The 27,001-nt window shown below is 33.6% G+C and overlaps 5 protein-coding genes across 5 annotated transcripts; 2 read left to right on the plus strand and 3 right to left on the minus strand.

The window, feature by feature from the left end:
• The first annotated feature begins 969 nt into the window (after nt 1–969).
• LOC113402308 (speckle-type POZ protein-like) lies at nt 970–2,588 on the plus strand. Its single transcript, XM_026642520.2, has one exon. The coding sequence runs from the start codon at nt 1,226–1,228 to the stop codon at nt 2,246–2,248; it is 1,023 nt and encodes a 340-aa protein (XP_026498305.1). The 5' UTR covers nt 970–1,225; the 3' UTR covers nt 2,249–2,588.
• A 218-nt stretch (nt 2,589–2,806) lies between these two features.
• On the minus strand, nt 2,807–3,475 carry LOC113402310 (probable RNA-binding protein EIF1AD). Its single transcript, XM_026642523.2, has 2 exons — nt 3,246–3,475; nt 2,807–3,174 (listed from the first exon to the last, which is right to left on the minus strand). The coding sequence occupies exons 1-2, from the start codon at nt 3,366–3,368 to the stop codon at nt 2,821–2,823; spliced, it is 477 nt and encodes a 158-aa protein (XP_026498308.2). The 5' UTR covers nt 3,369–3,475; the 3' UTR covers nt 2,807–2,820.
• Nucleotides 3,476–3,607: 132 nt separating this feature from the next.
• Nucleotides 3,608–16,620, minus strand: LOC113402305 (DNA polymerase subunit gamma-1, mitochondrial). The gene is made up of 18 exons (XM_026642517.2): nt 16,302–16,620; nt 16,003–16,198; nt 15,405–15,559; nt 14,473–14,672; nt 13,699–13,847; nt 12,881–13,094; nt 12,055–12,596; nt 11,213–11,431; nt 10,909–11,014; nt 9,553–9,683; nt 8,581–8,753; nt 7,974–8,097; nt 7,454–7,634; nt 7,090–7,262; nt 5,148–5,283; nt 4,629–4,797; nt 4,336–4,452; nt 3,608–3,806 (listed from the first exon to the last, which is right to left on the minus strand). Exons 1-18 carry the CDS (start codon nt 16,571–16,573, stop codon nt 3,620–3,622), a joined length of 3,444 nt encoding a protein of 1,147 aa, XP_026498302.2. The 5' UTR covers nt 16,574–16,620; the 3' UTR covers nt 3,608–3,619.
• A 1,108-nt stretch (nt 16,621–17,728) lies between these two features.
• Nucleotides 17,729–19,435, minus strand: LOC113402256 (AP-1 complex subunit mu-1). The gene is made up of 2 exons (XM_026642451.2): nt 19,321–19,435; nt 17,729–19,164 (listed from the first exon to the last, which is right to left on the minus strand). Exon 2 carries the CDS (start codon nt 19,154–19,156, stop codon nt 17,888–17,890), a length of 1,269 nt encoding a protein of 422 aa, XP_026498236.1. The 5' UTR covers nt 19,157–19,164; nt 19,321–19,435; the 3' UTR covers nt 17,729–17,887.
• A 359-nt stretch (nt 19,436–19,794) lies between these two features.
• LOC113402302 (peptidyl-prolyl cis-trans isomerase D) lies at nt 19,795–26,628 on the plus strand. Its single transcript, XM_026642509.2, has 8 exons — nt 19,795–20,103; nt 20,929–21,066; nt 21,626–21,732; nt 22,545–22,727; nt 23,185–23,304; nt 23,668–23,809; nt 24,226–24,329; nt 24,742–26,628. The coding sequence occupies exons 1-8, from the start codon at nt 20,031–20,033 to the stop codon at nt 24,994–24,996; spliced, it is 1,122 nt and encodes a 373-aa protein (XP_026498294.1). The 5' UTR covers nt 19,795–20,030; the 3' UTR covers nt 24,997–26,628.
• Nucleotides 26,629–27,001: the final 373 nt, after the last annotated feature.

Here is a 27,001-nt window from a genome sequence, read left to right on the forward strand (position 1 = left end):
TTTAAGTGAAAACTTGATATGTACCCCAAATCTTTAATCATGCCCGAAGAACTTCAAACGTCGAATCATTTCCTTCTTGGATGTTAAATCAAGGACCTGTTTTAATTAAAAAGAACGTGAGAGCTATTAAGTACGATCCTATAGTTGAAGAGGTAGAGTTACTCCAGCCCAACCCGTAATATTCGTATGTTAAATTGAAATTGAAGAAAAAGTATAATTGCTAACAGACAATTGGGTCCACTACCAGAAAATTTAGAAGATTGTAATGAAAATTATGAAATCATAATTCAATGGTGTTTCTTATTTATTAATATCAACGCCTACGACGTACTCGAAGCAGGAAAATGCTGTATCGATCCGGAATTGAGTTAAATGCTCGGAAGAAAAATGATTTCAAATCTCTTATTATATTATAATAATTAAATCCCATTCTTTTATGCAAAATCGTTTTGTAATATAATTGTTTAAATGAGTAGCATGTTAATTGATTTTTAAGTGCATTAAAACTATTTTTTATTATAACATACAAAATTGTTATTTTTTTATATATATATTTACGGTTTGCATTCTGAATGATAAATACGTATTTTATAAGTAGTACACCAAGCAGATATCATCGGTGACCACTTTTAACTAGAAGTATTGTTTTTTCATTAGTTATTACGAATAATAGTCGTTGTATTTTAAAAATACATTTCTTCGAGTAAAGTAAATATTAAACTTTTATATCAAATACTGTGTTCTTAAAATCTTTAAATAGCTCTCCTGTACAATTTGCTTTTTATGATAGTGACGATATTGGAATAAACGTGCGATATAAAAGGTTACTGACAATTAATATTGTGAAATGTCAAATGGAAATCGTTTCATAGTTCATACTTCATAGTTGACATTGACTTGAAGTTGACATCAAATAGTATACAATCTATACGTTTTGACATGGTTTGGACACCAATACCTGCTTTCTTTAAATTTCAAACAAGTTACGAATTAAAATTATAAAAAAAAATTGGTATTGACTTCAGCTTATTAAGTTCCCATTTAATGATCAACTAAAAGCCATTAAACAAAGAATTGAATTGAATTGTTTATTGACTCTGTGTTTGTTAATTATTATTTTGCGTAAGTTGCGTACATGTTTGCGGCGGATTACTAACTTAATAAAATTTATTGAATCGAATTTGAAGTGTTTTTATTAAACAATTGACATTTATTAAGGAGCAATATGTCGAATTTAAATTATACGACACGTACTGAAGGACAAACAAAGATTAATACTATCATATGGACTGTACCAAATTTTGTCAATTTACTTGAAAATAAATCGACGAGAGAGTTTCGGACTGAGAAACCAAAAGATCCAGGCGCAGATCCTATTTATTCACGTTTTCACTTGAAGATGCAGTTTTTAGGACGAGACAATGATATTATAGAAATCTATTACTTATCACCTATCCCAGTATTTTTGAAATCAATACTAACTGTTTGCTTAAAAAGATTTGAAGAGCGATCAATAGTTATAAAGGAATATCACACGGTTCAGGCTAACAAATGGCAATATTTAGCTACATTATTCAAGAGGGATATTACTGGTTTTGATGGACGTGACATTTTTCTATTAAACGATGGTAGTCTGAGATTAAAATTTCAATTTATTGTAACAAATGATATTAAAGTAGACTATTCTAATGTTCCTGAAGCTCAATTAAGCAATGACTTTGAGAACCTGTTAAATAATGGTTTGTTCTCTGATATCACAATGAAATCAGCTGAGGGAAACGAATATAAAGTCCACAAGGCAGTACTTGCAAGTAGGAGTGTAGTTTTGAAGGCACACTTTGAACACAATACAACAGAATGCCACACAAATATTGTAGAATCGCCCTTAGAGTCTGAAGTACTTACTGAAGTTTTGACGTTTATATATAGTGACAAGGCTCCAAGAGTTGACGATATGCCTGAGAAATTGTTGGCAGCTGCAGATTTCTATGAACTTAGTAGATTAAAAAGCTTGTGTGAGGAAGCATTGCATAAAAAATTAACAGTAGAGAATGCTATTGAAACTTTGCAGCTTGCAGACTTACACTCGGCTAAAATACTGAAACAATTGACTTTGGAATTTATTAAGGATGGCCAAGCTAAGCTTATTACCAAGACAGAGGGATGGGCGAAAGTGAAATCTGTTGAGTTGATAAAAACTATTTACAATTATATTATGACTGATGACGTTGAAGCTGATATTAAATAAATTCCTCTTTAACATAAATTATTAGTAAGTGGTAATGTCTCTCTTAAACAATTTTGGCCACACAAGCCTACAAGTGTGTGCCCAAACACTAGTGCACTCTCGTACTCTGATGGGTGAGGCAGGGAGCATGCATCTGATGCAGTTAAATGGAGTAATTCAAACCAAGGAACAATTACTTTATATGATTTCTGTGACATAGAAGTATTATCATTAGTAAGTATTAGTACATGGGCAATATATAAGAATATAAATAATTGTGCTTAAATGATTTTTGTATTTAATTCCTAGCCTTTTAATTAATTATTTATTATCTGAATAAAATCTTTATGAATATAATGATAATTTATTTTAATTTTTAAGTGAATTAAATATATTTCTTAAGCAGAATGTTATATAGCACTAACTATAAAGATCAATAAAAAGAACAAATGACTTTTTTTTAATTCTATTACACCATTGTAAATTTTAATAACTGCTAAATCAAATAAGATGCACTGTAGAACTATACAGTGTGTTTACATACCCTAAAAAGTATATATATATAAATTAAAAGTCATGTTGTAAAATTAATTTTATTTGCCACCATTTTCTATCTCACTATTGCTATCACTGTCATCACTGGAGTCACTCGAGTCTGTTTCACTGTGATACTGAGTCATTTGAACCCTATTCGTATTAACAAACAAATCATCCTCATTAAGTTCCACATCTTGTTTTCTACTATCATCAAATTCTTTAGGCCACAAATTGTTTTCTTTGTAATATTTTATAGAGTCCTTATTCATAATTTTTACAATTTCAGCTTTCACTTTATCTCCTTCTGTTATTGGTTCGACTAGGATGTAGTCTCCTCGTTTTACCCATATATTTTTTCGAAACTTAGTAGGCATTGATACTAAATATTCTTCCCCGGTTGGAGTTGTGACCTGTAATAAATTAGATTAAGTTTATAATCAACTTAAATTATATTATAGTATTAATGTTTGTTTGTACATACCTCATGAAGATTGTTGCCTCTACTTTTCAAAACTTTGACAATACTTTGATTTTCTTTTGGCAACTCATAGTCATCCCACAAAGCTTCATTCATTACATGTTTCCTTTTCGTTACTTTCGACATATTTTAAACAATTTGTTTTTACTGTAAAAATATCATAATCAACGTAGAAATATAAATTATAAATGAGTGTTCTGTTCTGTCCTCGCTGTTTAACCTAACTTCATAGTTCTCAAACGTCATTGTCATTTTTGACAAACGTCATGTAGACAACTTAATCACATTATTTCACGGTTAACAGCAGGTAATCTTTCAGCCTACAAAATATGGCAAATATAATGAATAAAAAAAACTAATAAAATGTTTTATAAATTTTATTTACATTTTTCAAGAACATCAAAAATAGTTAACGATTCCCCATCTGGTATGCCATAACCCTTTTCCAAGCCATGAGGGTTTGAAGGTGTGGTACAACATAGATTTGCTTCTTTTCTTAATACTTGATCAACTTCTACTGATGTGAAGAAAGCTACTGACATGGGTAAATCATGTATACCCACCCTAAAAAAATATGTATTCTTATATATTTAATTATTTTACATTAATTACATTAATCATTTAGATTAGGCAGCATCACAGATTTAGAGTAGGCTAGATGCTACAAGTTGACATACTACTTCTTGACATTGTGTTTGACTGTGCCAGTGGCAAATTGTGTCATGCATATAAAATTGGCAAAGTATGTAGTAAATAGAGTCAATATAGGTATTACCTACCATTGATAAGTAATTTTATTGCTCAAACAGATGTAATAAATTTTAAAACCATTTATTATAACGCTCAACTATGGCTAGGGTCATACTATCGACATGCGGTATCTAGCCTACTATAAATCTGTGGGTAGCAACGAAACGAAACGAAACAGGATACACTGAGCTACTACTTAGTGTTTGCACTAAAACCATCACAACGTTGGGCACGCTCATACTTAACCATGTATGGTAATGTAAATATGGTTTCGATGCCGAAGCATTTGTCAGTGTAGACTTAGTTTTTATTCATTTAGGCTGTGAATTGTTACAATAATTACCTTTGAGAACAAAATGCTCGTGTGAAGAGATTAGTTATTTGTAGAGCTAAAGCTGTTTTATATCTGTGTTCGTCCGGCACTAAGTATCTCACTTCGTCGTGAAAACTTAAACAGAATCTGAAAAACAATTAGATATAACCTTGAGTTAATTATGTTTGCTATTTTAAAAATGGATTTGAAAACAACATTTACATTTTAATTTGCAATTCGGTGGTATGTTGTGACAAACATACAAACTGTTAAATATTTATGATATAAAGTAAAATTCATGTCAAATACAAATTAATAAATACCTGGCCTTAGGAGCGAGATGTGCCATGCTAACCAGCATGAGGTGCAGGAAGTCAGCAGCAGCACTCTGCACGGCCCAGTTCAGACGAGTGCCCCCCCAGCGACCACCAGCCTGTTCTAGAGATCTAGACAACCTGCCTTCTAGGAACGCTGTCGCTGGAGCTTCAGAATCTATTCGTTTGCAACAAACCAAAAGAACATGTGAAATTACAAAAACTTATAACATTGATCATATGTGTTTAAAAAAATCTAAAATTAAAAAATAAATATTTTTTTCTACATGCACAAATTTGAATTTTATAATTCATTACACTAACATGCTGTATTTTATATATTAAAGACACATTTATTGTCCAAAGCTGCAATTTCCTCTAATTTATTGAACACAGTACAAACAAATTCGTTTGCAAAAATTTTGAATTAGGAATTGTTATAATTTGACACACTAAAAGATAAAACCAATAGGAACATGTGAAATTACGAAAACCAATATAAGTCAACTATGTTTTAAATGTCCATACCTGCAATTTCCTCCAATTTGTTGAACATCTGAGACTCAGTACCCCCGACCCAAATAGGGCGCTCAAACATTTCATCAACTTTCTTTCCGCTGAGCTTAGCGAGACGCATCGCTTGGTATGCTGACATTTCTAATGGCTGAAAAAACGTTATATTTTTTTCATTTCAATCCTATATTAAGAGCATAGTTTGTCAGCGTGGGAATTTATTTTAGAACACACACATAGGTACTTTCCAATAATACACTTGCATTGTGCAGTGTATCGTACGCACCCCCTAGACAATTAGTTGCTTGTTTTCGTTGCAACGAATAAATTAAATTTTCATTGCGCGTTCATAACGTAGGATTTATAAAAATACATTTATTTATGAGTAATGTATTAGCTATAAGGTTGTCACTCGCAAACACAATTATAAATTATTTGTTAGCATAGGGTGCGGTCAGAGTGCATTAAGATGCCTCATATACATTATGATTTTTATTGATTCTACTGCTCTCCTCTAACTAAATAATTATTTTCTGGATATTTTAAGGTTGGTAGGTATAACGAATTAGGGCGTTAAGACACATTAAATAATCACTTACTTAAATTTTATATATAAAAATAATGGAGGTAAATATTAATCAGTTTTTTTTTAATTAACTAAAGACATAAATCTTCTTGGTTAAACAAGTCAATTAAAATTATTTTATATTACAAAAAAATCAGGGGGGCGGCCCGCTGACGGTATCTGGTCATGAAAGGCTAACTTGTCTATGTGTGCGTAGACGATTCGCGAAATTATAAGACTCGGCTCGAAATAAAAACTGACGTGCTCCCACCTTGAGATCTGGGGAGGGACTGAAAATTTATTGACAGCGATGTCGAATAATAAGTCAAAACCGTCAAATGATTTTCTCCATACTAAAAAGTATGGACGACGAATGCCAAAAAGTAAGCAATATTTAAATAAAAAATACTATAATATTATGTGATATAATAGAAATTTAACACGGTGAACTTATTATTTACACTTTTGTGTCCCCATTTAACCAAAAATACATGTATAAACTAGCAGCTAAATAGCTTAAAAAACGTTAATAGAAAAGGTCGATTTCAGTGTTTGGAGTGATGTTGACGATGAATTTACTGAGTTATTAATACAAATTTTATAAATATCATGCGGTGAAACTTGAGATCTATCTATTAAGATACTGAATGTTTTTTTTCATCCATAATCAATGCTCCAGTTTTAAGATATTTCGAAAACAGTAAGCGCTATTTAGGCGTTCCGCAAGGACTGTCCTCTTAATTATCAAATATAAGATGTGACTCATATCAATATCTTTTAAATGAACTTTTAAACTGATGGTACTGTTTTTGGTACCAAGTGTGTAAACGCAGAACGGAGAACGGTACACTTAACAGTTTGTTCCTTATCCCTGACCTAAAAGTTACTCCAGAGAGGCCAACTGTCGCTTAGAAAGTCGTTTCGAAAGAAGGTATTACTAAGTTATCTTATCAGGGCCGTCGAACATTTTATTATATCAGTTAGGGGAAAAGTAATTTCGGTTTTCCTAATAAATTAACGTTACAGGTTTCGTATGTGATTAATCTATGTTATTCTGCATTTGAAACGACTCCTTTCAAAGAACATATTTAATATAAATGGAGCCTCAATCGTATACTACGTTAAAAGTTATTATACTTTGAAAATGAAGATTCCAAAGTCCATATTTTACTTTGTTTTACTTCTAAAAAGGAAAAATATTTATGGTAACAAATGATTATGTGAATTCCAGTGTTAGAATTGGTTTGTTTTCGTATCAAAAATTTCAATCTTAACGGTGAACCTCGCTCTGTTCGGGCTGTCGTTGAAAATTTCGTTGAATTTTTACAAAAAGTCGAGGTGACATTATGTGCAGTTATCAGTATGTCAAGTAAAGTCACAAAATCTCCGTACCCGATCTCCCAACTCCTCGTCGATAAAACCTTCCGAAAACTTTTGCTTCAATCGATAAACTCGCCTCCCCTTCGTCGTGGAAAACATCTTGGCCGCCTTACTCTTCGCCTCGGATATCGTCATCGTCGGGTTGAACTGCTTCAGAAGGCGTTCGGCGAAGTTCTGCCCGGCGCCTGCAACGGTCGAGCGTCAGACGGCGGACGGTGCGGCGGGGCGGGGTGGCCGCAGACAGCGATGCCAACACGGCGGATTCCCCCTCCCCGAACGTAGAGGATTTTTATAGTTTTATTGTGAACAAAAAAAAGTATAAAAAATGAAAAACGTCGTATGAAAAGAATAGGAGGAAGAAGCAAAAATGCGAGACCGTAGATGCGCGCGTAGTTGATGACCTTGGCGTGGTCGCGGCGCACGAGCGCGGCGCGCGCCGTGAGCGCGTGCAGGTCGCTGGCGCGCCGCTTGTCGCCCGCCAGCACGGCCCAGCCGAACGCGCTGCCGCCGCACACGCGCGCCGCGCTGTCGCCCAGCAGCGCCGCGATCCACAGCTCCTGCCGAGGCGATCTGTTTGCAATCGTTTGCTGGCGCCAGCTAATTTTCGAATAAACTGACGACGTAGTTAATTGATGCAGTAAGTTATGTTTTGTTTTAATGCATTTTATTATTTTTATATTTAAAAAAAAAGACATCATTCGATTAATTAAAAAAATAGTTGAGCTGTCCGAAATACGCTATGGGTTAGAGTGAGAGGGGAGGAGCCCTCCTACCGCCGCCGTACACGTAAGAGAAGAGGAAGCCAGACAGACTGGCGCCGTGACGCGTTACGTAACGGAGCGGCCTACTCCCCGTAAGGAGTAATAGTCGGCACTAGATAGATGCAGTGATAGTACCTGCGAGTCGACATCGGCGCCCACGAACTTGTACCCGGGCGGGGCCTGCACGAGCGCCCGCAGCTCGGACCCGATACGCTCGCTGTTAGCGTTACTCGCCGTCATCCAAGTCGGCTCGGAGGCCCTGGACACATTATTTTATGTGCACAAAGAATTCTGAAACTCAGTAAGTACTCAGTGCGATAAATGTCCAAAGAGGAGCGCATGCGGTCGGTTTTCTGGCGACATCGACTACTTTGATCCTATCCTCTTTGTCATTACTCTGTTATGTTTTCTCTGTATATACGTCAAATGTAAAAATGAAAATGAATAAAACAATTCTTTTATAATATCGAGTTCCTCGTAATTTAAAGCCCAGCAAGTAGGAATCTCTCGTAGAGAAGTATCGTTTACAAATAATTGGAGTTATTGTTTGGAAATTTCCTAAATATTTTAACACATATGACGACGTCTTCATATAAACAATCGATCTAATCGATCGAAAACAATCGACTACAATACCATGTTTTTTACTTATGGCAATAACAATAAGGGAACAGTTAATAAAACATCAATTATCTATTTTGAATTACAATTAATATTTCTTCGTAAGTCAAAGCGTCAGTACCGTCTCGTCAAAGTTCCGCAGACGACCACATGCGGCACAATGGCCCCGTACCGGCGCGGGGCTTCCCGCAGGGCGGGGGGCAGCAGCGGCCGCGGCAGCCACACCACTTGCTGCCCCCTCACGCGCTCCCTGTTGTTGCGCCAGTACGACATCATGCGCCCGAACGACAGCACCTAATGGTCACATCAGACCGAGTGCAGCCGTTAGGCGTTCAATGGAAACTAGCTCAGAATATAAGTGTACACAGTTGCACTATTATTATCTAACGATGGCGAATGGCGATCCGATACCATCGGACAGAGTTCAAGGTCAAGATTGATGGTTTTAAATTTAAATTAATTACGGTTGCTGCTGAGAATTCTTACCAAGGAGACCGAATCACTTTTTCTTTTGACACGGGATTAGCTATCCATATATATAAACGCTTTCGCGTATCGCGTAAACATCGTTCAACGACAACATTAATAGCCTGTAAATTTCCCACAGCTGGGCTGAGGCCTCCTCTCCATTTGAGGAGATAGATTGCAGCATATGTCACCATGCTGCTCCAATGCAGGTTGGTGGATGAATTATAAATATTTTGAAATTCGTCACATTATATTATTTTATATATTTTTGGCAAAAGATTATCAAACGATACACTTCAGCGTATAACATATCCACAACACGTGGGTCTGCTAGTTGATCTATAAGCCTATCTGATCAACAAAGCAGTTGTACATATATAAAATATATAGTTGTTTCGTCTTGTCGTTGTCTATCATATAACAAAACAGCACAACTAAAATTTTGCAAATAGTAAAAAGTTAGTCACGAGGTCATGGTCCGAGCAAATGCAACCTATACAAACTTTACAGTATGATTACTCATACAAATCCATTGAGGCTTTGAATAAAGAATAAATTATGTATAATTGAGTAAGTCAATGCATCTAAGAATATAAAAATGATCCGTTTCAATTTAAAGTTTCACCTTTTCAGCTTCGTTCCCCTGTGCAGACAACACATTCTGACTGAACATGTTCAGAAAATCTTTTGCCAGGGGATTACCAACTTTATATTTAGGTCCATCTTTGTGCGGTAAACGAAGAAAATGGCAGCAACCTGAAATCATTCGAAGAAATAATAATTTGATCGTGTTATGTACCAACATAAAAATATAATAAAACTTATTCATATTAAACGAGAAAAGTAAAGTTATGAGTCTTTGAAAATAAAATACATATATATATATATATATATATATATACAATTATAGTATGTAACATTACAGGTAATATATATATTGTTGGAATAAGCATGTCAGCCGAGCGACATCTGCGTGACGTCACACAAATTCCCTTGTAAAAAGAAGCGGTAGTTAAATCGCCACCGCTAGCAGGGTTGGGACGTGTCGTTGTTACTGTGTAGTGTGATTATTGATGGTTACTTGTGTCGTAGATTCAATGTTTTTCTTTTGTTGCGGATTGATTGTTGTTGTAAATTATAGATCATTGCTTTGGGGGTTCCCTATTTGTTTTTTTTTTAAGTAATTCCTACTTCTGGATCTAGAAATAATAAGCGAAATACAACTCACTGATTAATCACGAAATCTCTGAAACTATAACGCCTACAAAGATAAAATTTGGCTGGTAGGTTCTTTATAGTAGTATCTGGTGTAGACACCCGCTAAGACTTCAAAAAACTACACCCCTAAGGGGGGTAAAACTGGAGTTGGAAGATTGTGTTTTAAAAATTTGGTTTAGGTTCATCTAGTATACTTTAACGGGGTTTCTATAAAAGTAGTTTTTTTTTAAATCTTAACAAATTTTGTTATTGCTTCTGGAGGTTGGAAAAGTTTTGTACAGCACAATCCAATTATATAGTCCAATCAGAAGAGTTGAGGGTTGAATACACATGTGGCGGAAATTCGTTCCTTCCCTATCGCACATGAACACTCAGTGGTACTCGCAATTAAAATAACAAAAGACATTTTAATGGCTTTCATTAACAAACAATAATATACTTTACTTAAATTTATTTTATTCATCCGTCTAGTTTCAAGATTACATTCTACTCATGAGTTCGCCTTTCGCTGATTAATAAGAATTAATAAGATTTTATTTTATTTTATTAATAATAATGTATATGCTGTCGCCAGTAACGTAACCTACTAATACATTGTTTGCCATTAAAAACTCTTATTAACTAAATGTGTCGTTACGTTTCGTCAGACCCCAAGAACTATTAATAAATTTCACGGAAATGTTATTTCACGTCCCGCTCCCACATATGTTAGATCTTATCTTATTTCTCAACTGACATTAAGTGGGGTAACAGATGTACTTACCCTGTACCTGAATCCCACACCAAACCCCCAACCCATGGTACTGATTAGCAGCCGCTTGTTCTTCTTTCTTCTTCCTAGCATAATAAGCCCTTCTGCCTAAGTCCTCCTAATGAATACAATATATATTATTGAATCTCAATAGTTTTCTATGACAAGGGTTATAAATGTGGTCCTTCGAGCCGGACTTTAAAAAAAACAAATAAATACAAGTAGCATTAAATGTAGAACATGTATCAATACAGTTAACAGTTATGTAATAAATATTAAAATAGATGTTCATGTCCATTGACCAATTTATACGTACCTCTACAGTTTTAGGCAGCATTTGTAGATCAGCCTCGACTTGGCTCTCATTACAGTGCAACATGGGACAAGTTTCTAGTAATTTCTCCAACGGCACGACTGGTTCTTCCTTAGTTTCCTCACGAGTATTACGGAATGGCACTAGAAAACCCCAGCCCTCTGACTTAATGTAGTGGATAGGATAGCCTTCCCACGAAAGGCGTAAAAGCTTTGGTGTTATCTAAACGATAAATATAAACAAACTGTTACTATGTCACAATTGAAATCAAGTCGATTGGAACAAATGAAGATCATTCATTATTGTTTAAGATATAGATTAAGACAGCTATTTTCTCAAAAAAACATTTTTTTTTTTTATGATTTCGGTTGCCAGACGAGCAAATGGGCCACCTGATGGTAAGTGGTCACCACCGCCCATAGACATTGGCGTTGTAAGAAATATTAACAATTCCTTACATCACCAATGCGCCACCAACCTTGGGAAGCAAGATGTTAGTCCTTTGTGCCTGTAGTTACACTAGCTCAGTCACCCTTCAAACCGGAACACAACAATACTGAGTACTGTCGTTTGGCGGTAGAATATCTGATGAGTGGGTGGTACCTACCCGGACGGGCTTGCATAGAACCTTACCACCAAGTCTGCATTGCTCTAGTGACTTGAATTTATGAAGTTTGCATAATTTCTATTCATCAAAGCGGTTTCGGTCCAATTGGATTTTTTTAATTTCAATATAAAGTATAAATAGCGTTCGTCGTTTAAATTAAATAAGAGAATGCTAAAAATAAACGTCTAAACTAAGAGAATGTCGGGTATAAAAATACTGAAATGTAATTATATCCAACCTGCATACTCGTTGTAATATTGTTAGCCCCCGGTGTCCATTCTAAATCTTTGCCTGGCTTCGTGCATAATTTTCTATACCAAGCCGGATATCCGGCCAGATAAGGCTTTTTCACCGGCAGCGACTTTTCTAATTCATACAAATACCGAAATTTCGAAGTCAAATCGTATACGTTTTGTACGTTTGAATCGATATGCGTTTTACGTTCCAAACTTTCAATGTATTCGTTACTTAAAGTCTCGAATGTTCGGTCGATATTTACAGACCTCTCAATAGTTTTTTGACTAAGGAGGTCCGTACTCTGAGTGTCGGTATTTTTGGTGCTTTTGTTAGGAGTTTTTTTTAATTTTAAAGTCTGCGTGGACCAGTCCTGGTCCCACATCCACAGGTCGTTTTTATATTCCTCATTTTTCATCAAACGACAAACTTCATCCGCTTTAGACGATAAAATCTGTCGGGATTCCAATTTCAAATCTTCGAATACTGTCTCCGCCGAGTCGATGTATTGCAGCCAATTTGAATTTACGGGAAGATACGCTGAACCTAAGAATGCAAAACACAAATATCTATACTAATATTATAAATGCGAAAGTAACTCTATCTGTCGGTCTGTAACTCTTTCACGGAAGAAAGCTTGAACTCATAGGCTCCCTTCCCTACTACCTGTCGACCAACCCCTAAGCTCAAAATTTATAAAAGTGAAAAGGGTAACTAGGGTAGGGTACTAACATCAGCTGCGCGAAATATATACAATTAAATAAAAAAATATATTAAAAAATCACCTACTCATTTACGTAAAGTAATAAAGAAATAACATAGAATTTTACCTAGTTCCAACATGCCAGCCAGCGTCACAGGGTGCGGAAACCTCTCAAGGAACATGGGCAGAAGCTTCTGCAGCACGTTGTGAGTCGCCGCCACGTCTCCGGCGCAATACTTCATTAAATCCTGGAAGTTCTGATGAACAGCCTCTAAAGTGCCCTCGACGAAAACATCTCGAGTTTGTTTATCTATCGGCACACCGCAGTACAGTTTATGTACCTAAAATTATATAATGGACATATAATTCGTAGGGGATGTCAATTGACAAGAATGTGTGTCATTAAAATTTTAGTGTGAAAAGTAGTGGGGGTTTGTATAAGCCTGTAGGTGAGTATCCAAGTAAGGTAAAGGAAATACTTAGTATTGTTGTGTTCTGGTTTAAAGGACAAGTGAGTCAGTATAATTAGACCCAATATATTAAAGACACAATAGATTAAAGAAAAAAAAACAGTTTTCAAGGTTGGTGGCGCATTGGCCAATATTGGACATTGGTGACCATTGGGTCCCTATAAAAAAAACCTTTAGAAAAATCCTTAAGCTTACATTCTCCAAAACTTGTCGTATTTTCTGGTATAAGTTTATTTTTTTGTATAATTATCACAATTGCGTTCTTAGTCTTGTTTAGTTACTATTTACACAATGTACTGATTATTCGTACGGAGTCCTCCGACATATTCTCTTGCATGTCCTTCCTATTCTAACATAGCCCTCTGGCTAATCAAAGACAATTAGATACAGACAAATTTACTACGTTTTACTAATATGTAATATTTCTATCAGATGTATTATTTTCATTTAGAGTACACTAAAAACCGTCACATACATCAGTCAAACTGTTCAATGAGCTGATTTCCATCCAATCATCATCAGACGGATCCGGTTCCTTGTTCTTCGCCTTGAGCACGGTTCGCTGATAGCTCGTGACGCCGCTCACGCAAGTGTGCATCGACATCGTGTCCATGAAACGTACACCTTCAATGTTATAAACATCTATTTATACAGGCAAAGACAAAATAGTCGAGCTTTAGGAACATTTTTTTTTTGCGGCTTAGCTTTTGGAGTTAACTTGCACAAATCGTCCCGTAAGGAAAATTTGAAGCCGTAACGCACGTCTTTTATTTAAACGTAATTTTTGTTATTGCTTCAATTCACATGGGATTTTTAATAACAAATTTATCATGGTGTCTATTTTTAACCGATCTTCGTTTTTTTTTTTGTTTCATCTCTTTTTGAGCTTTAGCGTTATAATTAAAAAAAGAGCTAAACGCTTTAAAATATTCAAATATGAAATTTAGATGTGTTCCTAAAATTTCAATTAAGGTTCTGAACTGAAAAAATGGTTAGAAAGACCAAATTTTCCTTCTTATAATATGTTCCATACAGGAGCGGTCGCAGCCAAATACTTTTGTAAGGTAATATTTATTCAATTAGAATTTATTGCACAAAAAACTTAAGTCATCGAAGTCCAAACCAGATTATATTAAATGACCCACTTTTTTAACAGTTATGAATCAACTTTTATACAATTCAACTGATAGGCATCACAATTGATATACACATTGTCTGCCTTTGCTCATTCATTTTAAAATAACATTACCTGTTCTGTTCAACCAGTACTGTTCTTTTATTTTCGATCTATCATAGGAGACATTGTGTCCTATAACTATTCTCGGTCTATCTAGATCACTATCAGATTCTAGTCCATCAGTTTCTAGTGGTATGAGATCATCATATTCTACAGTATCAAACTGTTTATGTTCATCGTCGTTTGCTAAGGGTTTGCTTACCCAGCCATACCTGTAATAAAACATTAATTTTTTTTTTAATATTAAGTACACATACATTCTACATATGCCTTTAGTTTATAACAGTTTTATTAGCAAATTATGGTTCTTTTTCATGTAAAATAAGTGGCAAATGGTCACCACTGCCAATAGTCATTGGCACTGTAAGAATTATTAACCATTTCACATATAACCAAAGCACCAACAACTATGTACCTGTATCCAGACCTATCCAGACAGGCTTGCACTATAAGAGTAACTAAATTTGACACCTTATAACCACTTATAACTCAGTAACCCTAAGACACTAGTGCGGTTAGAAGTATACTCTGATTCTTGCACAATCATTGCATCATAAATCATGGACTCCAAGAAGTATTAGCCATTATGTCCAAAAATCATTGCTCACTCGTATTGTGAACCAAAACCCAACAGCACCCCATAAGCAAGTACCACAACTAATTAGCAGCACAAAAATTGGTAAGTGTACCGACCAAGATGGATCTGGACATGTTGGTCACAGGTGAAAATAAATTATTTTTACATCATATATCAGATGTTCACACCCCTCCTTAATTCAATTCATAGTATATTGTTTCATAGTAATAAAAGATAGGATAAAAGGAAAAAAATTATAAAGACATGCTAAAATTTATGAATAATTATTATGGATTTTCTTTCACTAAGCAATAATTTAGCTATTGATATAATATTGTACCATATATGTAATAAATATTACTGTTACCAAGCATCTGGAGAGACTGCACAGGCTAAAGTAGGCCTCTTACCAGCCTTCATAAGTACCTCAACATCAAGAATCAAAGCAGTATCTGGTGGATAGGGGACTGATTGAGCACCACTTGCAGTGTACTTTGTCCAGCCCTGCTGTTTCAACCATTTCTATCAATGTGAATAAAAAAGTCTTAGCGCACTAACTTTTAAAACAATATAAATTTATATTTTAGTAGTTTCTTACAACCATTTACATTCATAAAATTTGCAAGAATAGAAATCAAATTCTTATTAATGTTTACTTTCTGATATTATGCAAATCAAAATTAAGTTTTATCTCTAAATACCAATGTTTTATTAGATAAATATACAAAAACAATGTTCATAAGTAAAGATTTAGGTAACCCGGAAATTTGTGTGCATTTTTGGGAGGTAGTATAATATATAAGAAAGATCTGAATATATCAAGTAATGAACAAACATACATATTCTTAAAAAAATAAACAATACTCCTAGACATATTTGTATGTAACATCAGTACATCATTGAATAAGTTTATATCAAAATTTAAAGTTATTAAACACAATAAGAAACATTTATTTCATTAATACCTTTGGCAATGGTGGGAGACTGCAAGCTGATATTAACTTTAACAAGTCTCTGTATGGAGCGCATTGTCTCTCTCCAATATTATAGAAATGTTCTACTATGTCCTTTCCTTCCAATTTTGGTAAGTTGATTTCAACATCTTGCATATAAGTAATGTCTTTGATATTTATACCGTGTCTTTGCAGGTGATCTTGGCAACTATAACATTTATTATTAAATAAATATTTAAAACGCTCTTCAATGTTACATATTCTTTTTATAAAATAGCAAAGGAAATATTGAAACAGAACACCTTATGTACCTTTTTATTACATTTGAATCTATTTTAGTAGTTGGCGTTTGGAATAACTGTTCATAAATATTCTTTGATATCATTTGAATGTTTACATCATTTATTCGAAAATCTTTAGAAGTATTTTGTGGTTTATTTTCTATTAAAGATTCTTGGAGGTTATCCTTTGTTTCTATTGTTTTTTGCTTAATAACTTTAGTTTCACTTTTTGGTAACATTTCACTACAATGTCTGCAACAAATATAACACAATTTCTTATTTTTCATTGCTACGGATTTCATTCTGGTCAAAATTTTCAAAATAAATATTCCCGCGTTTCTACAAATAACAAAAATATTGACAGCACAGACAGTAATGACAGACATCTAATGGCAGTTTCTTTATTTACAGAAATACAGACAATACACTCAACAAGCTAAGATTGTAAAATTTACTGCCATGCCATAATAACTGTTTTTTAAAATTAAAATTTGTTATTTTATAAAAATAAGTAGTCAGCCTGGCAAATTAGCCATCGAATTTTCATCCGATGGCTAGTTTTAACCACCGACCATCGATATAGGCACTGAAGAATATATCAACCATCTCTTAGATCAGTAGTTCCCAAACTTATTTTTCTCGTGGACCACCTATTGGCATGTGTCCGTAACCACAGTTTGAGAGAAACACTAAAATATGAACTAAATTAAAATTTGTTTAATATTGGTACTTTTAATTCTACCCTTAGTAACCCTACGAATATATCAGCAATTAAAATGTATGAATCAAGTATTTATAGTAGTGATCAAGTTCATGTCTGAACAAGCATTAAGCATTGTCGGGCGGATAGCGCTTTGCAAGTCTGTACACGAAATTGTACGTAATATCGAATACGCAAGTTTGGACAAGTAACAGTCGCTTGCCTTATTAAAATATTATCTGCTTAGTTAGGTACTTCAGGTCAAAACAATGTAGGTAGGCCTTTATAAAAACTATGCTTACATTCTTGCTCTTTACTATCAAAAGCAGATAAATTTTCGTGGACCCCCATTAACATCTTATGGACCGCCATTTTTTATTCACGCCTACGTAGACCCCCAGCAAGTCTCCCGTGGACCCCTGGGGGTCCACCTGGACCACTTTGGGAATCACTGTCTTAGATCATACACCACTAATCTTGGGAAAAAGTATGTTGTCGCTTGTGCATACTGCCTGTAGTTACATTAACTCATATTATGATTGTATGGTACCCACCCAAACTTGTAACAGGCATACCAGAAGCAAAGTATCAATTTTTTTGTACTATAATTGTATTTTATGGAATGAAAAATACATTTTTGTGTCTTCTAATAAAAGTATTTTGTTAAATTTAAAATGAATCATTATTTTTGTATCAACCTGATTATATCTGATTATCAAATATAGATAAAGTTTATATGTATTATAAATAAATAAACTAACTTTGTTAACATTTTATTACAGGGTCAAATAATTCTTACACAATAATACTTCTAAAATACAATTAAGTTAAAATTGCAAATACAATATTGATTATGATTACATACTAGGTGCATCTTATATATAGAAGGAATGTAACAAAAACGGACTTAGTTTTCTTAGTTAGTTCTTAACTGATAATCTCCATTCTGAGTGATGTATCGAACCCATGGGAGTGCTTGATAACCACTCTTTTCAATGATTTTTAGATAACGGACTTGGATACCAGAGGTTGTGAAGTATGGAATTTCAAATTTAACTTGGATGGGTGGTTTACCATCTGTATCTTCACATTCAACTGATGGCAAGCCAAAGTGAGCTCTCATTAAGTACTCCTTACCACCAGGAAATGATTTAATAGACCATGTTATAGCATTTTGTTCTGGAGTATACTTTACACTTCCAATTGTAGTCTTGAATTTTGGAGAATCAGCATCAGCCGGCACCGGGATTATTATTTCAACATTGTTGGCTGTAGAGCGTCTCTTGAACTGAGACTTAGCCTTTATCATATACTCAACTCTAGAGTGAGCATGGCGTTCAATAACAGACTCAATCCAAATTAAAGGCTTGACATGTGTATTTAATCTATATGACATCAATTCAAATTCACCATCTGGTGGAATGAATGAAATAGTTCTGTCATTTTCAAAACGAGACAATCTGACACACTGATGAAATTTGACATCTTCCAACTCAACAGACTTGGATTTTCCCCTGCCAGTACTTTCAAAGAGTACTTTGTCATTCAGCCCAAGTCTTAATTCTGGCATGCCAGACAAGTAAACCCTCATTTTTATAGCACCAACTATCTCACTCCTTAGAACATTACCATTTGAATTAGCGAGCAAATTAACAGATTCAATAACATCTAAGAATACTTCGTTCTTCCTGTACTTAATACCTTCAGACCTCCAGGAAACAGCATTAGTGACTGCTATAGGGATGCGAGGCTGCATTTCTAATTTATGACCCTCCTGTGTTATATACTCCTGAAGGATTTTGCTGTCAGTAGTTTGGGGATATCCAAAATCTAATAACTCATCGAGCAACTCGTAAATAACGACAAAGTTGTCGCGGATACTCTCTTCTTCAAGCTCTTTAAAATATTCAGTCATTACTTCAACTATCTTATATAGGAATACAAATACCAGTGCTATGTTTGCATTCTTCTTTGTAGTTGATACAATATACAAGTTATTCGTCTTAATATATGCAAAAGTACAATCACTAGTCTGCAGCAATGGCGTCAACATACTCTCTTCCTCCTTTTCCATCAGAAGAGGCATGAACTTGTCTATCACACCCATGTCCACATCGCCCCGGTAGTTCCTCGAAATGAGAACTTTGCCTTTTACGTCCAATATATAAATTGCTGACGAAGACATCTTGGAAGCTGAAATATACGTTTATCTTTAATCAACGATTCCATTGCTAAATTTAATACAAACCTGTTTTTAATTAACTTTCCATTAATTCTAAAATTAAAATGAATGATTGAGAAAAAATATCTTTACGAATAGGAGCTTAGATTTAAAGGTTTAGTACTTACTAAATTTAGATTTTTCACTAATTGAAAAACATATCTATCCGACTCCAACAAATCATCGCAAATCTATATGACAGCGATGACGCAACTCAGCTTGACAACTTGAGTCTTGACAGCTCACGACTATGTACAAAAAAATTAAAATATAAAAATATATAAATTATAATATATATTATTAATTATAGTATAAAGTGAGTTATGAGTTGCACATTTGGCCAAATTGAATTATTATGATACACTTAATTGACATAATTTCGCTTTTTCGCCTAATAGTATAAATTAATTTATAATATTCTTACTGTAATTAACATTAGTAACAACATTATTAACAGCTTCTGTAACATCGTTTGTTATTTGAAAGACTGGATATTTCAAATATATAGTTAATTAATGATTATAGTTTTAAAAGGTTTTTTAAAAGGTTTTTAAACGTTTGGTTCACATTAAAAGATTATAGCTATTCAATCTGTATTTCTATAATTTGACATTCCTGTGATTCTTGACTTCTACGTACCTCCTTGTTCCATCATTCCATGTCTGTTTGGGGTAGGTCGGGCGTCGGGTTCATTCTTTTTACTTTGTTTTTGTTTAGTTAGGAAGTCTCAACGGTTTATGAGATTAACTAACCATGATATGGTCAATTATTGTGCTCTTTAAAGTGTGTTCACATTGTTCCTTATAAATGGCATGCGTACTGTGATATATCGAAGAGAATGATAACGAGAAACCAGCTAAAACAAAGGAACCCTTTGGTATTCTTGGACATTTTAATCGATGGCGAGAAAGGTTAGATAAACGTTGAATTTTATTTTTAACAGTTTTTCTTTTTTCATTTTATACACAAATTATAGTAATTATTGTTCGTGTTTGCGGCGTTGTGCGGGACATGATTTATTTATGATTATTCTTATGTTAATGCTAATTTTTCGTATTCAGTTTAGTGGGCCAAGGACGAGTAAGTTTATACCTCTTTAGAGTTGCAACAGAATGCATTTATCCATTTTCAACCATAGTTCATGTTTACTATGTATTTAATTATCGTTCTTACTATAAAAACTTTAATGTATGCTGATAAATTATTATGATAGTATTTTAATAGTTTGAAGGAAATATTATAAATGATCGAAAATTATTAAATATATTGCCTGAAGGTTGTGTTCAATATTACTGAAGAATTATTTAAAAAATGTCAGTTAAGTAATGTTAAAATTTGTAAATATAAATCCTATTCTTATTGCACTTTGTTATATTAATATAATTTTTTTCTAAAAATAATAAATTTATGTAATCATTCAGATATATAAAGAAGTAAAGTAATCAAGTTAAAAGAAATAAATGAAGGCTTAGTATTATTTAAAGCAATGAGTTCTATTAAATCAAGGAAAATTTATATTTCAAACATGAGAAATGTATTTTAAAATATTCTATAAAACACTTCTTTGAGTTTTTTTGTAATAATTATAGTTTCAGATTTGGCATTGATCATTAATTTGAAATCACAATACCTGTCTACAAAAGTAATGTCAGTGCCCTTTTTATTTTTGTATTTGGAACTTTTTAATGATCCCACTCTGTACTATTATTGTAGCTTTAATTTAATATTTATTCCAGCTGGTCGGATAGTTATAGAACTGAGGCGTGATGTTGTGCCTAAGACAGCAGAGAACTTCCGGGCTCTCTGCACGGGTGAGAAAGGTGTTGGTGTCTTCGGTAAACCTTTGCATTTCAAAGGAGTTCGATTTCACAAAGGTAAGACTTATCTTATAAATATGTTACATGTATATATATATATATAAATGGTTATCTTTATATGCACATACTATGGATACATATTATGTTAATATTAATCAATACATTATTTACCCAATTTAATTTGTAATCCTTTCTATGTATGTTTATTAATAATGCCTATTTAATCTGTATGAATTATCAATAAATTAAAATACTCAGAAAATATTAATAATACATAGGTACATCATTTTTAAAAGGTTATAAGGGTGTCTGTACAAACATGAAACAATTTTTATGAGTATAAACTCTAATATCTAGTTGATCTAGTATTACATTTAATTTATTGAGTTAAGTAGTGATTCGAAAGCGGTATTAAGATGCTACTTAAATAAAATAGTAATATTTAAATGAATATAAACTTAATTTATTTGTGTAAGATATTTAATTGACACACAATCAATATTTATGTTAGAATAATTAAGATACAATGTCATATTTAATTTTATTCTTAGCTTTCATTACAATTAGCAGTCCTAAGTAGTTAGTTATTTAAATTGATTCTAATTTGTTGTTTCAGCGATTTCTCAGTTCATGGTTCAAGGTGGGGACATAATTAATGGTGATGGAACCAGCGGCGAGAGCATATATGGTTTGACATTTGAAGATGAAAATTTTACGCTTCCGGTAAACATTTACATATATTAGTTGGTATTTCATACACGGAAATCTAGAATATTTTTACAAATATATACATACATTAGCAGCCTGTAAATCTCCCACTGCTGGGCTAAAGGCCTCCTCTCCCTTTGAGGAGAATGTTTTGAAGCATATTCCTCCACGCTGCTCCAATGCGGGTTGGTGGAATACACATGTGGCAGAATTTCGTTGAAATTAGACACATGCAGGTTTCCTCACGATGTTTTCCTTCACCGCCGAGCACGAGATTAATTATAAACACAAATTAAGCACATGAAAATTCAGTGGTGCTTGCCTGGGTTTGAACCCGAAATGATCGGTTAAGATGCACGCGTTCTAACCACTGGGCCATCTCGGCTCTTTTATATAACTAATATTTAATAGTTTTACATGTTACATTGAGAATAATTTCACTACTTTGTCTTTAAATTTACATAGGAAAATATCAACAATGTAAAATCTGTGTCATAATTTTTGTGTGAAATCAGACAAATACCATATTAGTCATGTTAGAGAACCAAAACATACCATGAGAATATTATGTATAACTCAATGATTTTGCCAGAGCTACTGTTTAACTCACGCTGTAAGTACTCGTATGTAACTATGACTTTTAAGTTCTACATTTTTAGCTATCTTCGTTTCAAATATTATAAGTTTTTAATAAAGTAGCAGTTATATGTATGTGTAGAAGAAATGTTGTTTATTGAAAGACATAAAATTTATTATATAATTTAAGTTGATGTTAATTAGTCCTGTGTATAATTATAATATTAAATTACTGAATAAAATTTGAACAGCATGAAGCGGGCGTGCTTAGTATGGCCAATTCGGGCCCCAATACTAACGGATCACAGTTCTGCATGACGACCGTCCCATGTCCACAACTGGATGAAACCAATGTGGTGTTCGGAAGAGTTCTAGCTGGACTTGGAATAGTTGCTGAGATACAACGAATGGCTGATGACGGTCGACTGAGGGTGGTAGGAATATCCTTTATACTATTCTGTGCACGGTATGACGTCCAATTTTATTATTTAACAATGTGAGCAATGTACATGCACATACCATCTGATGGTAAGCGGTCACCACTACTCATAGACATCGGCACTGTAAGAAATTATAATCCTCCTGACATCGCCAATGTCGATATAAACTTATACGATACTTGATACTTATACGATATAAACTTGGGATCTAAAGGCCCCGTCCCCTGCGCTTATTGGAACACAACAATACTAATTACTGTTTAGCGACAGAATCAAACGTGAGGATATAAAGTGGTACTGGAATGGTTTACGCAAAATTTAGTTCTCACTATGACGTGACAAAAAACTTAACATTTAAAGAAGTTTCCTGTTCTGAGGTGTTACTCGTTATATTTTACTAAATTTACTGCGAAGAGTTTTTATTTAAATGCCAAACTTTTCGTTTTTCTAGGAATGTATAATAGAGGATTGTGGGGAAATCCAGGATACCGAAAATTGGGATGTGTGCAGCATGGACGGCACTGCGGACCATCTACCAGAGTATCCGGAAGATCTTCAGACTGACCTAACGGTAAATTAATTAATATAATAGAATGACCATGAACTTATATAATAGAAAATATATTTGATCACAAATATTAACTATTTTATAATCCTCCTCTATCATATGTATAATCCTGTAGCAAAATAATGTCTTGGTTTATTTCATCTTATTTTATTAACATAGGCTTAATTATTTTTGATAGCTAAATGTGAAATGATCAGCGAAATATTGTTATGGAGAACCTTGCCTCAAGAATTGATTTTGGGTTCAAAAACTTGGAACAAGTTTGTCTCCACTTCTTGTACCCATAAAATATTTATCAAATTAAAAATTGAGCATCAACCAACACTAACTACTACTGGTATATGAGCAAGTAACGCGTGGTCGCAGAAGGAGGAGCTGATGCTGAGCATCCGCGCGGTGAAGGAGAGCGGCAACGCGCTGTTTGCGGCGCGACGCGTGCGCGGGGCCGCGCGCAAGTACCACAAGTGTCTGCGCTACGTCGCGCGCGCCGCCGAGCGACACGCCGAGCGTGAGTGGCGCGCACGCACGCACACACGCACACACGCACGCACACACACGCACCGACGCACCCTTGCGTTCTTCATTCTTAAAATATATTTAATTATAGTGCATACCATTTCGCTTAACTGCATATCACCAAATTGCTTTTATTTTACTTGCAAAGCTCTTGTAAACATTTAAAATTAGCATTTATTCACGAATTAATAATAAATGACAAAGATTGTTTAGATTGTCATCAGTAACTTTCGAGGTCAAAGTTGCTTATTTACGTATTGCTACTCGTGCTTTTGTGTGCTATCGTCTTGGCTATATGTGTAATAAAAACTATATTTTTGTGTTTACTGTACTGACTTTCAAACTTACTTGACATTTTAAATCTTTTAAAAACAGTTTGTTTTTATCAGTAAATATTTGTTTTTTTAGATTATGAAGAAGTAAAAACGTACACCATACAGTGCAATCTAAACCTCGCCGCTTGCTACTCAAAACTGGAGGACTATCGAGCCTGTATCAATAGTTGTTCTGAGGTATGAGTTATATACTATTATATAATATTGTTTTCTTTAATTATAAAACCATATAATTATCTTATCTCTCCATATTCATTTTCAATTCAATATATTATAAGTGTTACCCTTGCTTATTATAATATTTAATAAGTAAATATTGGACAACATCACATACATTACTCTGATCCCAATGTAAGTAGCTATAGCACTTGCGTTATAGAAAATCAGAAGTAACGACGGCACCACAGATACCCAGATCCAAAACAACATAGAAAACTAATATTTTTTTTCTACATCGACTCGGCTTGGAATCAAACCCGGGACCAGGGTACCCATGAAAACCGGTGTACACACTACTCCACCACGGAGGAAGCTAGTATCCAATAAAAATAAGTGTAAATTAATTTATATTTATATCTTCTACACTAAGGTGCTGCATATTGACCCTGGTAACGAGAAAGCATTGTACCGCCGAGGTCAAGCGAACTACGCCCTTAAGAACTATGAGGCCGCGCTCGCTGACCTCAAGCATGCAGACAAAATTTCACCCAAGAACAGAGCGGTCCAGAAGCTTCTAGACGAAGTCAGAATTACGAACAAGTCGTACAACGACATCCAAAAACAACGTCTGTCAAAATTTTTTCGTGACCAAAAAGAGAAAAGCGCAGCAATCGGACACCACTGAGATACGCCTGAAAGTTATGATATACAAAGTTTTTTGATACATTTTCAATGTTGATTCGTGTCGAGTGATCGTATACCTAACAAAGATACATAGCCCTTCTTGACACACTAGTTTTAAAACGTATTCCGAAATTGAATAGTGTGTCAGTACAATGAAATTTAACTCATATTTGTACAGATTAAAATAATACAAAAGGAAAACGAAACGGTTTCTAAAACTTTTTATTATTATTAAAAATTATAATTACGCACTGCCATATTGTAAAAGTATATAGTTTTTTACGTTGCTATATTATGGCAATTGTTGAGTTTTATTTTTCATATTTTTATTCTTCTTTATTTAGCGCGAAATTGTTTTAGGCAAATATTTAAACGTCAATTTTATTGATATATTTAGATTCGTTTAGATTAATTTTTGATCTTACGTATACGACAATAAGGTTGAATTTCGTGTAATTGGCTTGTTAGGATAAAATTAGGTTTTATGTAACAAAATATAATGGTGCTTAGTTATTAGCAGACTTCAAAAGAAAGGAGGTTATCCTTAACGATTCGGCTGTAATTTATATCACGTGGCTGCAGTTCTGTTTGTGAGTGTGTGACGGACACGTCAGAAGTGACGTCAGCGTTCTATTTAGCGATCACAATATTTGAATTAATGACAAAATACTGTATATCTCTATTGAGGTTTGGTTTACTTTAAAAGATAGTTTGGTACGTATTTTTATTAATTTATAGAATGAAAATTTTAAATTTCGAACGAATCTAATGTTTAATTAAGTAAAAAATTATAGTTTATAATTTTTTATATAGTTGTTCATAAATTAGGTTTATTTTTGCAATATTTCATGAACGTATGAGTAATTGATCTCTGTCATTAATTTGTATTACTTAATTAATAATAATAATAATTTCTATTTTTATATTGTGAATTGTTTTTTATCCGTTTTTATATTATTAACTAAACTTTCGAGGTTTTAGCGGTTAAAATGATTATGGGGGCTGTTTTAAAAGGTAGTCTATCAATTAAAATAATTTATTTAAAATATGTTTAGTATCGAATTCTAAATTTAATTGGATTTAAATTATTTACATAAGTAAAATTTAAATCTTTGGCGTTGACACAATTTAACTGCTACTTTAGGAATACATAAAATATTACACAAGAAATGACTTCCAAAGTCTTGAAACAGTCTCCTTATATTTGTAGTTAGTTATTGGTGTTGATTGCTTTTTTACGCAATCCCTTAATATGGCAGAACAATAAGTATTGCTAACTCTTTCTCACGCGTGGAATTAGGATTTATGGTTTAAAGGATAGCGAGTCCTGTCAATTGTGATTAGAATTTGCGTACAACTGAATCGGGATTAATGTATGTTTTTGTAAGTGGATTTTTGTCTATTAGTAACAATTATAAAGAAGGAATACTAAATGTAAACAATTTTTGTTTAATTTAAGATTATAACTATGAACAGGATAAACAATTTGACAATTATTTGCTATAAAACGATTAATATAAAATGAGATTGGATTTTATTACATAAGTAATTATAAAACGTATAATTTGAATCTGTGTAAGTTTTATAATTATATGTAAAAGTATATATTTATGATTTTTCGTAAAAGACATTTGAATAACAAATAATTTTCGAATTTGTAAACGTTGTTATTTCGCGAGTGTTTAGTTAAACACTCATCATTATTTTGAGAGAGTAAGACGGCATTATTTTACTAAGCACCTCTGTCGATAAATGTATTTTACGAGTTGATTGTCGCCTCTGAGTACTAGATGGCGCTTTGTCAAAACTTTGATATTTGTACATCGCGATGGCAAGATTCGCTATTGGTTTCATATAGTGCATTAAGAAGTTATTTTATTATTATGTAATATATTAACTATGTACCATAGATAAAAGATTAATAATATTGTCTTCTAGTATTGTGAGGTAACAGTGAACTCGTAAATAAAATGTACAACTCCTAAACAATTTAAAGGTAAAGCCGT

The sequence above is a fragment of the Vanessa tameamea genome, chromosome 22 (genome assembly GCF_037043105.1).
Source record: "Vanessa tameamea isolate UH-Manoa-2023 chromosome 22, ilVanTame1 primary haplotype, whole genome shotgun sequence".
NCBI classification, from domain to species: Eukaryota; Metazoa; Arthropoda; class Insecta; order Lepidoptera; family Nymphalidae; genus Vanessa; species Vanessa tameamea.

Coding starts and splice junctions, on each gene's coding strand:
- LOC113402308 (XM_026642520.2), top strand. CDS start 1,226: ATGTCGAATTTAAATTATACGACACGTACTGAAGGACAAACAAAGATT.
- LOC113402310 (XM_026642523.2), bottom strand. CDS start 3,368: ATGTCGAAAGTAACGAAAAGGAAACATGTAATGAATGAAGCTTTGTGG. Junction 3,175..3,245: donor GAGGCAACAATCTTCATGAG/GTATGTACAAAC, acceptor AATTTATTACAG/GTCACAACTCCAACCGGGGA.
- LOC113402305 (XM_026642517.2), bottom strand. CDS start 16,573: ATGAAATCCGTAGCAATGAAAAATAAGAAATTGTGTTATATTTGTTGC. Junction 11,015..11,212: donor TGCTGCCTAAAACTGTAGAG/GTACGTATAAAT, acceptor TGTATTCATTAG/GAGGACTTAGGCAGAAGGGC. Junction 7,635..7,973: donor GCGCCGATGTCGACTCGCAG/GTACTATCACTG, acceptor TCGCCTCGGCAG/GAGCTGTGGATCGCGGCGCT.
- LOC113402256 (XM_026642451.2), bottom strand. CDS start 19,156: ATGTCTTCGTCAGCAATTTATATATTGGACGTAAAAGGCAAAGTTCTC.
- LOC113402302 (XM_026642509.2), top strand. CDS start 20,031: ATGATAACGAGAAACCAGCTAAAACAAAGGAACCCTTTGGTATTCTTG. Junction 23,305..23,667: donor ATCTTCAGACTGACCTAACG/GTAAATTAATTA, acceptor GCGTGGTCGCAG/AAGGAGGAGCTGATGCTGAG. Junction 23,810..24,225: donor CGCCGAGCGACACGCCGAGC/GTGAGTGGCGCG, acceptor TTGTTTTTTTAG/ATTATGAAGAAGTAAAAACG.